This window comes from Balaenoptera acutorostrata, chromosome 3 (assembly GCF_949987535.1).
Source record: "Balaenoptera acutorostrata chromosome 3, mBalAcu1.1, whole genome shotgun sequence".
NCBI lineage: Eukaryota > Metazoa > Chordata > Mammalia > Artiodactyla > Balaenopteridae > Balaenoptera > Balaenoptera acutorostrata.
Window position 1 is genome coordinate 153468008 of NC_080066.1, and position 12388 is coordinate 153480395.

General features: G+C 44.8%; 1 protein-coding gene across 1 annotated transcript; it reads left to right on the forward strand.

Annotated features, from left to right (window-relative positions):
* The first annotated feature begins 805 nt into the window (after window positions 1-805).
* Window positions 806-7502, forward strand: EIF2B2 (eukaryotic translation initiation factor 2B subunit beta). Its single transcript, XM_007184471.3, has 8 exons — window positions 806-1051; window positions 1171-1291; window positions 1432-1580; window positions 2540-2703; window positions 3667-3762; window positions 4386-4523; window positions 5576-5642; window positions 6941-7502. Exons 1-8 carry the CDS (start codon window positions 889-891, stop codon window positions 7096-7098), a joined length of 1056 nt encoding a protein of 351 aa, XP_007184533.1. The 5' UTR covers window positions 806-888; the 3' UTR covers window positions 7099-7502.
* Window positions 7503-12388: the final 4886 nt, after the last annotated feature.

The window sequence follows — 12388 nt, forward strand, 5'->3', positions numbered from 1 at the left end:
GCTTAAGTTCTGTGGCTCTGTTTCCTGATCTGTAAAATGAGGATAAGAGGACCTACCTCACAGAGATGCATTAGATGAGACAATTCACACACAGTGTGCAACACCTAGTAAGCTTTAAGTAAATGGTAGCTCTTGGTGTTATGTTATACTCTCTAGTCTCTGTAATCTGTCCAGATGGAAGGACATCATCTTTGCTCCCATATTAACTCCCACTTTGAATCTCCTCATTGGTGGGTATTCGATCTCCTCATTCCCGATTCCTCCGTCGTATATTATGCGTGCTAGTCGTTGAAAAGGAAAAGGCAAACAAACAAAATATATATATATTGTCCCTGCCTTCAGGGAGCTCAATCTATTAGAGAGACAGAGGCGCAAACGAACCAGTAACACGCAGTGTAACAGCATTATAATGGGGCGTCGGCCCATGGGGTAGCTGACCCTGGACGCACACTCTGAGCGTCTGTGTCTGGAGGCTGGGCCGTCACCGGAGCTGAGGGAACGGGAAGGAGGGCGGCAACTTCTCCAGCGTAGCCTCGGGTAGTGGTGGGGGACGTTCAGACTGGCTGTTTCCACAACAACTGGTCTAGCCACCCTCCTGAGGCCTCACTTGCGAGGTCTTCTGCGTCTGAGGAGGCAGGAACGGTCACTTCCGCTCCTCCAACCTCGGAGGCGCGCGGACGCTCGGCCGTAACTGAACAAATCGAGCTCCAAGTCTCTGATTGGCTCTGGCAGGTGGCGGGGCGGGATGTGGCAGCGAGGGGCGTGGCCCTGCCGTCTCCCAAACTGGAGTCTTCCTCCCAGAGCGGAAGCCGACCTCTCCTGCCCCGGAAGTGCAAGCCTGGAGGTCGTGCAGGTGTGGATTCCGCCGGCGAGGCGGCTTCTTTCGAGATGCCGGGGGCTGAGGCCAAGGGCTCGGAGTTGTCCGAGAGGATCGAGAGTTTCGTGGAGGCACTGAAGCGGGGCGGCGGGCGGCACAGCTCCGAGGACATGGCCCGGGAGACCCTGGGGCTGCTGCGCCGGATCATCACGGACCACCGCTGGAGCAATGCAGGTGAGGCAGGCCTAGCTCCATCGCCTCCCTCGCCACTTTCCGTTTTCGATCCTCCGGCGGAAAGTCGCCCAGGCCCTACCGCGCCCTTGCCGCGCTTACCCTCTCTCTTTGGACGACAGGGGAGCTGATGGAATTGATCCGCAGAGAAGGCCGGAGGATGACGGCCGCTCAACCCTCGGAGACCACCGTGGGCAACATGGTGCGGAGAGTGCTCAGGATCATCCGGGAGGAGTATGGCAGGTCAGGCCCACGTCCTGGGCCGGGGGTTGGACCCAGTGACGCTTTTTGCATGGAGCCTTTATTGGAGCTGAGCAGCTGTTGTTGCCTTAATGACCACATCTCTTCCCCACCTCCCTCTTTGGGTCTTGTTGCCTCCATAGACTCCACGGACGCAGCGACGAGAGCGATCAGCAGGAGTCCCTGCACAAACTCTTGACATCCGGGGGCCTGAGCGAGGATTTCCGCTCCCATTATGCTCAACTCCAGTCCAACATCATTGAAGCAATTAATGAGCTGCTTGTGGAACTGGGTGAGTCCTGATCCCTAGGTGGACAGGACAGGTGGCAGGCAGATGAGGGAACAGAAGACCCTGGAAGTTGTTCATCAGCAGAGATGGGAGATAACCAGTCCTCTGGTTCTCGGGGAAGTTTGCCCTCATCCTGATTAGGAAGGGTTGGAATAGGTGGCAGACTAAGATAACCCTCTTTACACTTCCTTACAGACTAACCCCTTATCGACTGCAAATCTGCTGTGGCAGAGACTCTATTTGGGAAGAGCTTTATTTTTATTTTAAAGAAGATGAACCCCCGAAAACCACAGTTGATAGACTCTCCTTCACTAAACTTCCTCTTGAATTTTTATACAGACACACATACACGTGTACATACACATACACATACACCCAGGCCACCTCCATCCCCCTTGTCTCTGTGACCCGGGAGAACTGCAGATACTTATTGCAATCAGCGTTCCCAGGGGAGGAAGAAGCCGGGTCTGTCTGTGCACTGAGCTGCTGCTTCCAAATTCCTCCCCCCCCCCCCCCAGTTTTTCTGCCATGGCCTCCCTGTCAGGTGGAGGTGTTGTGGCCACCTTTTGGAGGAGTTCTTTTAGGGGGAAGCTCTGTTTACCCCATGCTCAGCACTTTAGAATTTCCCAAATTGGACCATTTCTTGCCTAAATTCATTGTCTTCAAAGTCAAATGTAAAGAGCTGGTGTTGGGACCCGGCAGGGGCGAGGGGAGTAAGTTGATGAATAGGGGTGCTGCTGGGCAAGAGGGTAGACTGAGAACTTGGGAGGTGGAAGATCATGGAGGAGCAGGGCTTTTAAGGAAAGGTGACATTCTACGTTAAGTCCATTGACCACATGTTACCAGGGTCTGCTAGGTGGGCAGTATAGAGAAGGGTGTACATCCCTTCTGTTTTCTGTCGTGTCTGTCTGTGTTGTAGCATGGCAGTGTCATATTTTCCTTGAAAAACTGGCTTCTTGCAGAAGGGACAACGGAGAACATCGCAGCCCAGGCTCTGGAGCACATCCATTCCAATGAGGTGATCATGACCATTGGCTTCTCCCGAACAGTGGAGGCCTTCCTCAAAGAGGCTGCCCGAAAGAGGAAATTCCATGTCATCGTGGCAGAGTGTGCGCCTTTTTGTCAGGTACGGGGACTGCTGGAGTTGCTAAGAAAAATTTAAAATGAGAGAATAAAGGAGACGTAGGTGGGCTCCATGCCATCTTTGAATTGATAAGCAAGGCACAGTGAGAAGACAAAGTAAAACACTAAGGGAATTTTCAAGTTGTTCATCCTGTTAACATTCTTAAACATTGGTTTAGGAAAGTTAGGTGACATATTTTTCATACCATATAAAGAATGAAACCTTTGTTTTTAACCTTCAAGACCCAGTTTAGATATCATCTCCTCTGGGAAACTGTTTTTCACGGCTATTCTTCTCCCCCTTCTCCCCAACCCTTCCAATAGAAAATGAATCAATTCTAGCTCTATACTACTTCCTACTTCAGTACCTCTATTATTATATCTATTACTGAATGTTAGAGTTTTATATATATGCCTCTCCTAAAAACTCCTTGAGAGAGTCAGTGGTATTCACTTCTGTAAAATAAAGGCTCAATAAATGTTTTCATAGAACTGGGTAAAAAAAGAAAAAAAAAAAAAAAGAAAGTTGGGTGAGCTGCTAGGCCCAAGAAAAGATAAATATTGGTTGTTTTAGGCATCAAAATAGGGTAAATTACCTTGAGGATGACTGATGCTTGGTCTAACCTCACTCAATCTTTAGGTAAATAGTAGGTCTCCAAAAAAGGAAATATGTAAGGATGCAAGGATGTTGTAAAATAATGAGCTAGGATCTGTCTTGTCAGCTCTGCTGGATTATGCAAGCAAGTCATATTTCCAGTTTTGTGGCTGTCCTAGTGCTGCTGGGGAGTAATAAACATTTATTAGAGTCCCCTGGGCTTCCTCCCGCTTCCCAGAGAATACCTACCAGATGAGTTAGTTATCTGTTGGAAGTTGCGCGTTGGATATGTCCAGTATCACAGAATCCCCCAGAGCTCTTTCATTCTCTCCCACTCTTCCTCCCAACATCAGCCTTTCTCTCCTATTGCAGGGTCATGAGATGGCAGTCAATTTGTCCAAAACAGGTATTGAGACAACTGTCATGACGGATGCTGCCATTTTTGCTGTTATGTCAAGAGTCAACAAGGTGGGTGTATTTGGGTTATAGTATGTCGAATTCATGAAGATTATACTTCTAAAATGTTGGTTCTCCACCCCCACCCCACCCCCAATATCCATGAGAAGAGAGGAAAGTTTCTAGCACCTTTTAAAAATACATACATGGGCCTTTTTAATCTATTAACTGATTTTGTTTCCCCCTTTATCTGAATCATTGTTCCTCACTTGGAGGAGCCTCATTTTGGTTAAAGCATTGAAAAGAATTAAGTGGGACTAAGTTAAGTGTGTCAGCTGCTAGGGATCTGGTAAAGGGCTGCTCACTTCTGCTCAGAGAGCTTGGCGCTGGTGGATGGTGGAAGAAAGGCTCCCCGCTTCTCAGGAGGTATGACAGATAGATTTCCAGGAAAGACAGGGCTAAGAACAGTAGATATTGCAGTTTCCTGTCCTGTACTATGTTCATTCTTCCCTTGCGAACCCACTTTTATGCTAGAACTTGTGGTCTGAGCCTAGACTCCCTTTCCCTTGGGTGTACCAGTGTGTGACCCCCCCCAGTACACCAAGACTGAGGCTGAGCATTCAGGCTCTTGTGCCCAATGGCCTGTTTAAGGCTCTATTCCCAGGATGGCTCACATTTTCTTTCCTGTCCCAAAGGTGATCATTGGCACAAAGACCATCCTGGCCAACGGTGCCCTGAGAGCTGTGACAGGAACTCATACTCTAGCACTGGCAGCAAAACACCATTCCACCCCACTCATCGTCTGTGCACCTATGTTCAAGCTTTCCCCACAGGTATGTCTGTCCGTCTCCAGCTGGTCTCTCATCTGTCTCTAGCCAACAGAAGGAAGTCAAGGTGTAGGTCTGAACTCTGGGCCTTCAACCTTCTCACTCTGGGGCTTCTCTTTGTCTGCATTTACTCAATGGATTAGACCCAGTTGAGGCTGGAAAAAGCCACAGAAGTCTTGATCCAGGAAAAGCCATTGATAGTTACAACCTGTCAGCTTCAGTAAGTCAAAATTGTAAGGTCAGGACAATACGCAGTTGGGGAAGGCCCTTTGTTTACATTGCCACCACTTGCTGACACCATTTCTGAAAGTGCCAAATAAGTTGAAACTAGAAACATAGAATTGGTTTTATTTGTTCCAGGGACTGTCCTCTGTAGCCTGAATACAAGAAGTTACTAAGGTGAAGAGCAATTTCACCAGTGATAGAAGCTACTTGCTTTGAACATATCAGCCTATCTATAGGTGTTTACTTTTTTAAAAATTGAGGTGAAATTCTCATAACATACAATTAACCATTTAAAATTGTATAGTTCAGTGGCATTTACTACATTCACAGCATTGTGCAACTACCACTCTCTAGCTTCAAAACTTTTTCATCATCCCAGAAAAACACTCTGTACCTATTGAGTAATCACTCCCTATTCCTCCCTCTCCCCCATCTCCTAGTAATTGCTAATCTGCTTTCTGTCTCTATGGATTTGCTTATTTTTGATATTTCACATAAAAGGAGTCATACAATATGGACCCTTTTGTTTCTGATTTCTTTCACTTAGCATAATGTTTTGGGGCTTCATCCGAGTTGTAGCACAGTACTTTGTTCCTTTTTGTGGCCGAATAGTATTCCATTGCATGGATATACCACAATTTAATTATCCATTCATCTGTTGATAAGCATCTGCGTTATTTGTACCTTTTGGCTTTTGTGAATAATGCTGCTGTAAGCCTTTGTAATCAAATGTCTGTGGATGTATGTTTTTTATTTCTCTTGGGTGTATACCTAAAAGTGGAAGTGTCAGATTTCTCTCTCTTTTTTTTTCTTTTTCCCTAATTCTTTTCCAGTTCCCCAATGAAGAAGATTCATTTCACAAGTTTGTGGCTCCTGAAGAAGTCCTGCCTTTCACAGAAGGTACAGAAGTTGCTTGAATGTATGTGGCACACGCGCTTGTGTGTTTTGGGTTTTTGTGTATGTGTGTTTCGGTTTTTGGTTTTGGTGGCCAATGGGATTGAATGCCGTCAGGTTGTGTTTTTTTTATCATACTTCTTGTGCGGACTGTTCTCTTTAGCAGCTTAGAGTGCTTGGGGTCCTGATCTAATAATCCATGTTCATTTTCTTCTAAAACTAATATATTTTAGCTGAGTTATTGGGGCCATGGCGGGTTGGATCACCCAGCACTGACTGGGTTTGGCCTTGAAAGTTGTTTCAGACACAGGCGACAACCCAATGATAAAATGTTCTTGTTTTCGGCTGCTGCAGGGAGTCATTTTGGTACCGTAAGGTGACTGCCAAAGAAAGCAGGCTCTGAAATGTTACTTCTGAAACTCGCCTGTAGCCTGGACACCTTTGTGTGTTGGGGTCCATTTCTCTCACATATTCTGAAGGCAGCTTTGCTCAAAGAGCCTGCTGCCTCATCAGCAGTTCGCATGGGCTTTAACACCCTCTTGGAGCAAAGCATAGTACTCGGGGTGCTGATTCTTCTTGGAAATTGAATAACTTCACCATTTATCCAAACATTCATTCTTTCAAGAAATATTTATGACTATTGAGTACCCACTGTGTATCCAACACTATTTCAGGCACTAGGGATATAACAGTGAATAACATAGATAGGCCCTGGTCCCCCAGAGTTTACATTATGTTTCAAAAGACAGACAAGAATATGTCAGGTCATGGGATGTTTTAGGAAGAAAACAAATACGAAGGATGAGATGGAAAGTGACGAGGGGACTACCTTAGTCTGGGGAAGGGACTTAATGAGATGGCAGTTCAGCTGAGTCCTGAAGGAATACAGCCTGCTATGTGAAGATGAAGGAAAGAGTTTTCCAGGTGTTGGTGCAAAGGGCCTGAGTTAGGTACATGCTTAGCCAATTGGAAAAAGATGGCCATGTGGCTAGAGAGTAATGAGCAAGAGAGAGAGTAATATGAACTATAATTAGTGTAGTGTGGTGGCGAGGGGCCAGGTCTTGAAGATTGCAATCCCAAATTTGAATATTACTCTAAGGGTTATCTATGGAAAGGCATTAGAGAGTTATAAGCATAGGGTGTATCATGATCTGAAGTCATCTCTTCTGGTTTGCATGTTGCTGCAGTTTCCCTTCCTTGGGGTGGCGAGTATACTTGCATTACTGAGCCTAGAATCTATAAGATACTTAATTATTAGAACAGGAGCCTTGGTTTTATCTTTTGCTCGTGTGATTACCTTTCAGGGGACATCTTGGAGAAGGTCAGTGTTCATTGCCCTGTGTTTGACTACGTCCCCCCAGAGCTCATTACCCTCTTTATCTCCAACATTGGTGGGAATGCACCTTCCTACATCTACCGCCTGATGAGTGAACTCTACCATCCTGATGATCATGTCCTATGACCACCACGCGTCCTAAGCAGAAGCTGCTTAGGCACACACAGAATGGAGTGGAGACGTCAGCGCCATGGCTGAAACACATCTTCCTTGTAATGGGGGAGTGATCTGGAGTCAAGCTGAGAAAACTTGATACTGATAATGTTCCCTGCTGTTTCAGTCATCCTATAACCAGGACGCACATCCAGGACTATTTTTTGCCTTTCAGGTCTCAGCAGAGCAGCAGGGCTTGACCTATTGATTTTGGAGCCTCTTAGTGATTTGGGGCGTCTGTTTCAGGAACTTAAACTTTCTGGTTCAGTGGTGTGTTAAACACAACACTGAAGACCTTGCTGGGCTACAGGTTTTTGCTCAGAAATGACTGCCACGCCTTTTCTGAGGCTGTGCCAATAAAAGCTGCTCGAAGGTTCCTGAGTTGGTTTATTTATTGTCCTGCTCTGACTGAAGTGCCTGCAACAGCAGCAGCAGAGCCCTTTGGTGTTTTCATAGCAGGCAATAATCAGAGGTAACAGCCTAAAACAGAAATGCAGATGAAAGTATTTATGATTCCTTTATAATTGACTGGAATTCATCCCAAACAACTTGTTAATAATCTAAGACAATGGTTCCAAAATCACTGATCATCAGAATCATCTGGGAGTTTAATATACAATCCCAGACCTACTGCATCTGATCTCTGGGATGGCACGTGGGAATCTGCTTAGAGTGCCCCAGAAAAGGACCCCCTCATGTACTGTTAATAGGATTGTAAATTGGTACAACCTTTTCCAGGGCAATTTTGAGTCTTCTAGAATTATTTTTACAAGCACACAAAGACACAGACAAGAGTATCCATTGTAGCAGCTGTAACGTCACAGCCTAAGTGTCCAGCAATATAGCATTTTGTATTCTGTTAGTTAAAAACAAGACAGGTTTTAAAATAAGTATGATGTACCATGGAACATTATGTATACACTGCAACAGAGGTTTCAAAGGGCGGCTTGAGACCAGTGTCCGGATTAGACATTTTGGCTGCTTCATCTAGTATTTAATTTGAATTATTTACCAGTATTTTAAAATCTGGAGGTTACACATTAAACAAATTCAGATTTCTTGCTTCTCCTGAAGATTTGGCAACTCTGGGCCCACATTCCCAAATGGCAGCATTTGGCTATAGTTGAGTAGCTTCTAATTCCATTAAATGGAAAACCCCCAGTTTTCTGCAGTTCCAAGCCATGTCCACTAAACTCATTTATGTTGTCTGCCGAACCCTTGTAGGCATCTGAGTGGTGACCCTTGTGTTAATGAATGGGATAGATTTGTAAGCAAGTCTATTTTATATTCTGTATAAAACCAAAATCAAGCTGGGAAAACAAGATGCAGAGCAATCTGCATGACATGACCCTAACTTCCTTAAAACAAAATATATGCATGCATAGGATAAAAGTCTGGAAGAATAACACCAAACGGCAAGAAGGAGGACAGCTTCTAATTTTATTTAGTGTGTTTGTATATTGTTTCTATTTTTTATGTGTACTACTTTAGTAATTCTGTTTTCAAAAAGTCTCCCCAGGTTATCGAGATTATCTGGATGCCATGTTTGGGAAGTTTGGTCCAAAACAGGGGTCCAAGGTCCACTGAGTGTGCAGGGGGAACCCCCTGGGATGCTTGTCACAAAGCCGGCCTCCTGCCTCTTGTAGCAGTGTCTGTGAGGTACGGGAGGAAGTTCTAGGAATCTGCATGTTTAACAAGCAACCCAAGGGATTTTAACAGGGCATTTGATAACCTTGTTTTGATAAACACTGGCCAGAGGTAGACGATGAGGGAAAGGCCTCTACTCTCTGTTAGCTACTTGACATGGGCAGATCTTTTCCTTAGGACTCTTATCTTCCCTGAGACAGGGAAAAGGCGAGACTGAAGAGGGTCAGTCTAAAGGACTGACCTAAAAGCTCTCTGACACAGAAGAGCCTGGCTCACTTAGGTCTCTGTCAATTATTTCTTAAAGCATCTAAGACCCCACGCTTTCTCAGTGAAGTGGCTTATAGCTACCAATTTCGAGTGATTGTCTCCTCTTAAGGCACCAATTCTTAACGGCAGCTCACTTGGGTACGACCATGTGCTCTGGAGTAAGAGCAGCAGTGAGTCAAGGAACTTAAATCTGTTTCTGGCTCCAAAAGTGCTTTATGATGCTTGTCCTTTGTGCATCTTGGTCTCTGGGTCTAAAATTAGCACCAACATCCTGCCCAGGCAGAACTGAGATGGATGAAGTTTACCAGGGTAGAGGCTGTCTCTTTGGTCAACACTACAGTGCCTAGAACAGAACTGCACAAATGCGTACTCTTTAGAACCTCAGTCAAGTAAATCCCACAAAGCTGTTTATATGTCTAGTTTTTCTATTTCTCTCTCTCCCTTTTCCCAGTTGAGGAAGAGTAAATTTTGGAAAGGGAGAACGTGTTCTGAACAGGGAGAAGCTAAGGCGTTTGTGTCAGCTTCCTACCTTATCAGCCTTTGTTTGGGCTTGCCTCCCACCCCTGCTTTTGCAGCAGAATCCAGAAGCTCATTTAAAAACTGTTGTAGCTTGGAGAATTAATAGAGGATTCCATGGACGTGGAGGTCTTCCTGAATATGCTAAATAAACCAAGTTAGATCACTTACTCAATACAGTTGTAAAGACGCTTTTTCCCACGGTTTATGTCTTCCAATTTGGACGGAGGGCAGGAAAGGCACAATTCCTGGAACTCAAATAAGGAATAGAAATTCCCAACATAGCCTCTTAAGAGAAGTCTCTGAAAAATACTTTACCAAGAAAAACTGAAGTGTAAAGTGATACCTCAAAGAAAAAAATGCTGGTACTCGCAAGATCATAAGTTTCACAGATGTGCTTCAAAGCCACTTCTCAAAGTAATCTGTTGCAGCAGTCTTTGGGTTTATGAAGGCTGCCAGGCTCACAGTTCCACCATTGAGCTCCATGACTCTGTAATACCGCATATGTAGAACTCGGTACATCAGAATGCTTTGCCATAAAGATAGTACCAGATGGTGATGTAATTATTGTACAGGCCGTACACTATCCACCTGTCCTTGCAAAAACTCCCTCTGCAGACATGCATCTAGTTGACACAAAGGAGCTATTTTGAAATGTGGTTTGGAAGTGTTTTTTTATCTTGTCTACTTTGCTTTGGATTATCCTTTCATTCACCAAACAGTTGTTCCAGGATGTTGTGCAATGGCTAAGCGATTACAACCAATAAAGAGCTATAGTCTAAGCTTTCAGTCTTCACAACACACAGCAGAGGGCTGCCTTCAAGCCTAACCACACTTGAAATGACGATCGCCTAATGTTTAAATTAAATATTGTGCTGACGAGAAGAGGCCTTTCAGTAGTGTTTTTGCAGGCATGTTAGTTACATTTATTTATTTATTTATTTTATAAATTTATTTATTATTTATTTTTGGCTGTGTTGGGTCTTCGTTGCTGTGTGTGGGCTTTCTGTAGTTGCAGCGAGTGGGGGCTACTCTTCATTGCAGTGCGTGGGCTTCTCATTGTGGTGGCTTCTCTTGTGGATCAAGGCTCTAGGCACGCGGGCTTCAGTAGTTGTGGCACGTGGGCTCAGTAGTTGTGGTGCACGGGCTTAGTTGCTCCGCGTCACGTGGGATCTTCCTGGACCAGGGCTCGAACCTGTGTCTCCTGCATTGGCAGGCGGATTCTTAACCACTGCACCACCAGGGAAGTCCCTAGTTACATTTAGAATTAAGACCTGCCTAGAGAAGAAGGAAACTACTTAAAAACTTGACAAGGTTCCAAAGATTCATAATTTATATGTAAAATTCTGCAGTTAACTACTATAAAAGAGAGGTCATGAAATAAGTAATGATAAACTAATAGCAGTAGCTAACTCCAAACTACCTTTTTTTTTTTTTTTTTTTTTTTGATCATGATTGGATGCTCCTTAGAGCAAGTTGTTTAGTCAGGCAAGTTGTACAGGGAAAGTCTGGCCAAATCCAGCTTCTTCACACCGCTACTTGAGTCATGCTAGCTTGCTGGCTCGATAGATTGCAATATGTAAGACACTCAGATTCCCACAGGCTTTGATCAGGTTGCCTGAACTTTATCAGATGTTTCTGGATAAGATTGAGTGCTCTGTGACAAATGGGCATGGGATGAAAGTGATTCAGGGGCTTGAAAAATCCTAAACCGTAAGATAACTTCTTTTTTCTTTATCTCTTCCACAGTTTCTGCCTCAATACATTTAGAAGGGACTCACTAAATGTTACTGAATGATAAATAAATGAATAAATGGAGAGATAGAAGGAAGGAAGGGTTTATTTGGTGCAGATTATCCAGATTTTTGGTTTCCCAGGCTTGCTTTTCCTCTCTTCTGAGCCCACCTTTTTGCCATCTCACTGTTGATGAGCAACTTCAGCTGAGAAGGGGTGAAAATTGGCATGATATACAGTGGCAAACATACCAGTCAGTTCTCATTGTTAACCTGCTTTTGTGAAGGGTTTTGATGGAAGGAGGTGCACTTCAGTGGAAAACAGGTAGGGAGAGTCTGGTTCTTTGTGCCAGAAACTGCTCTTCCCTTCCTTCAGATACGCCGGTACTGGCCCCCACCTGAAGCTCCGGCTGAGCCTGGTTGTCAGTGCCGTCTAGGAACTGATGGGCTGCATCTGTTCTTGCTTGGCATGGCTTCCGCAGCCCCCTGCACATCTCTAGAACTTGGCCTTGGGCCCCTTCCTGCTCTGACCTGTTTTGGTTGCCTTGTTCTTTTTACTATCTGTTAGGCTCAGATCCCAGCTGTTCATTTGTGTCTGACCTTTCGCCTTGCTCTGACGTCTGATTGCTAGACCCTCTCCGTTCTCAACTACTCATGGCGTTCCAGATCCCCAGGTGGGTTCTGGACTTTGCCCTAGCCCCCTCCCCAGACTCTCCTTTTCCTTCTAGCCTACACTCTAAGCTTTGCCTTAAGCTTTCCTGATACTAGCTCCTATTGCCATCTATATAGTCTTAATTCTGACGGTAGAATTGTTAATTTCCATTTATTTCAGTAATAAAGACATAGCTGTAACTCAGGGTGATTCCTACACTAGAGGAAGTTACCTAGTCTATCATTAGTTTCCTTGTCTCTCTCCCTGACTGAAGCTAAGCTTCTTGACGGTATGCACCTTTATTTCTCAATACAATTCTGATGAGTGTTTCTGACAAAGGAACTTGTTAAGAATGGCTTCATTACACATCTCATCTCTCAAGTTTTACTCTCAAGTTAACAAAGCCTCCGCTAACCAGAATCAAGTACAGTTAAACCACTAAGTTTAC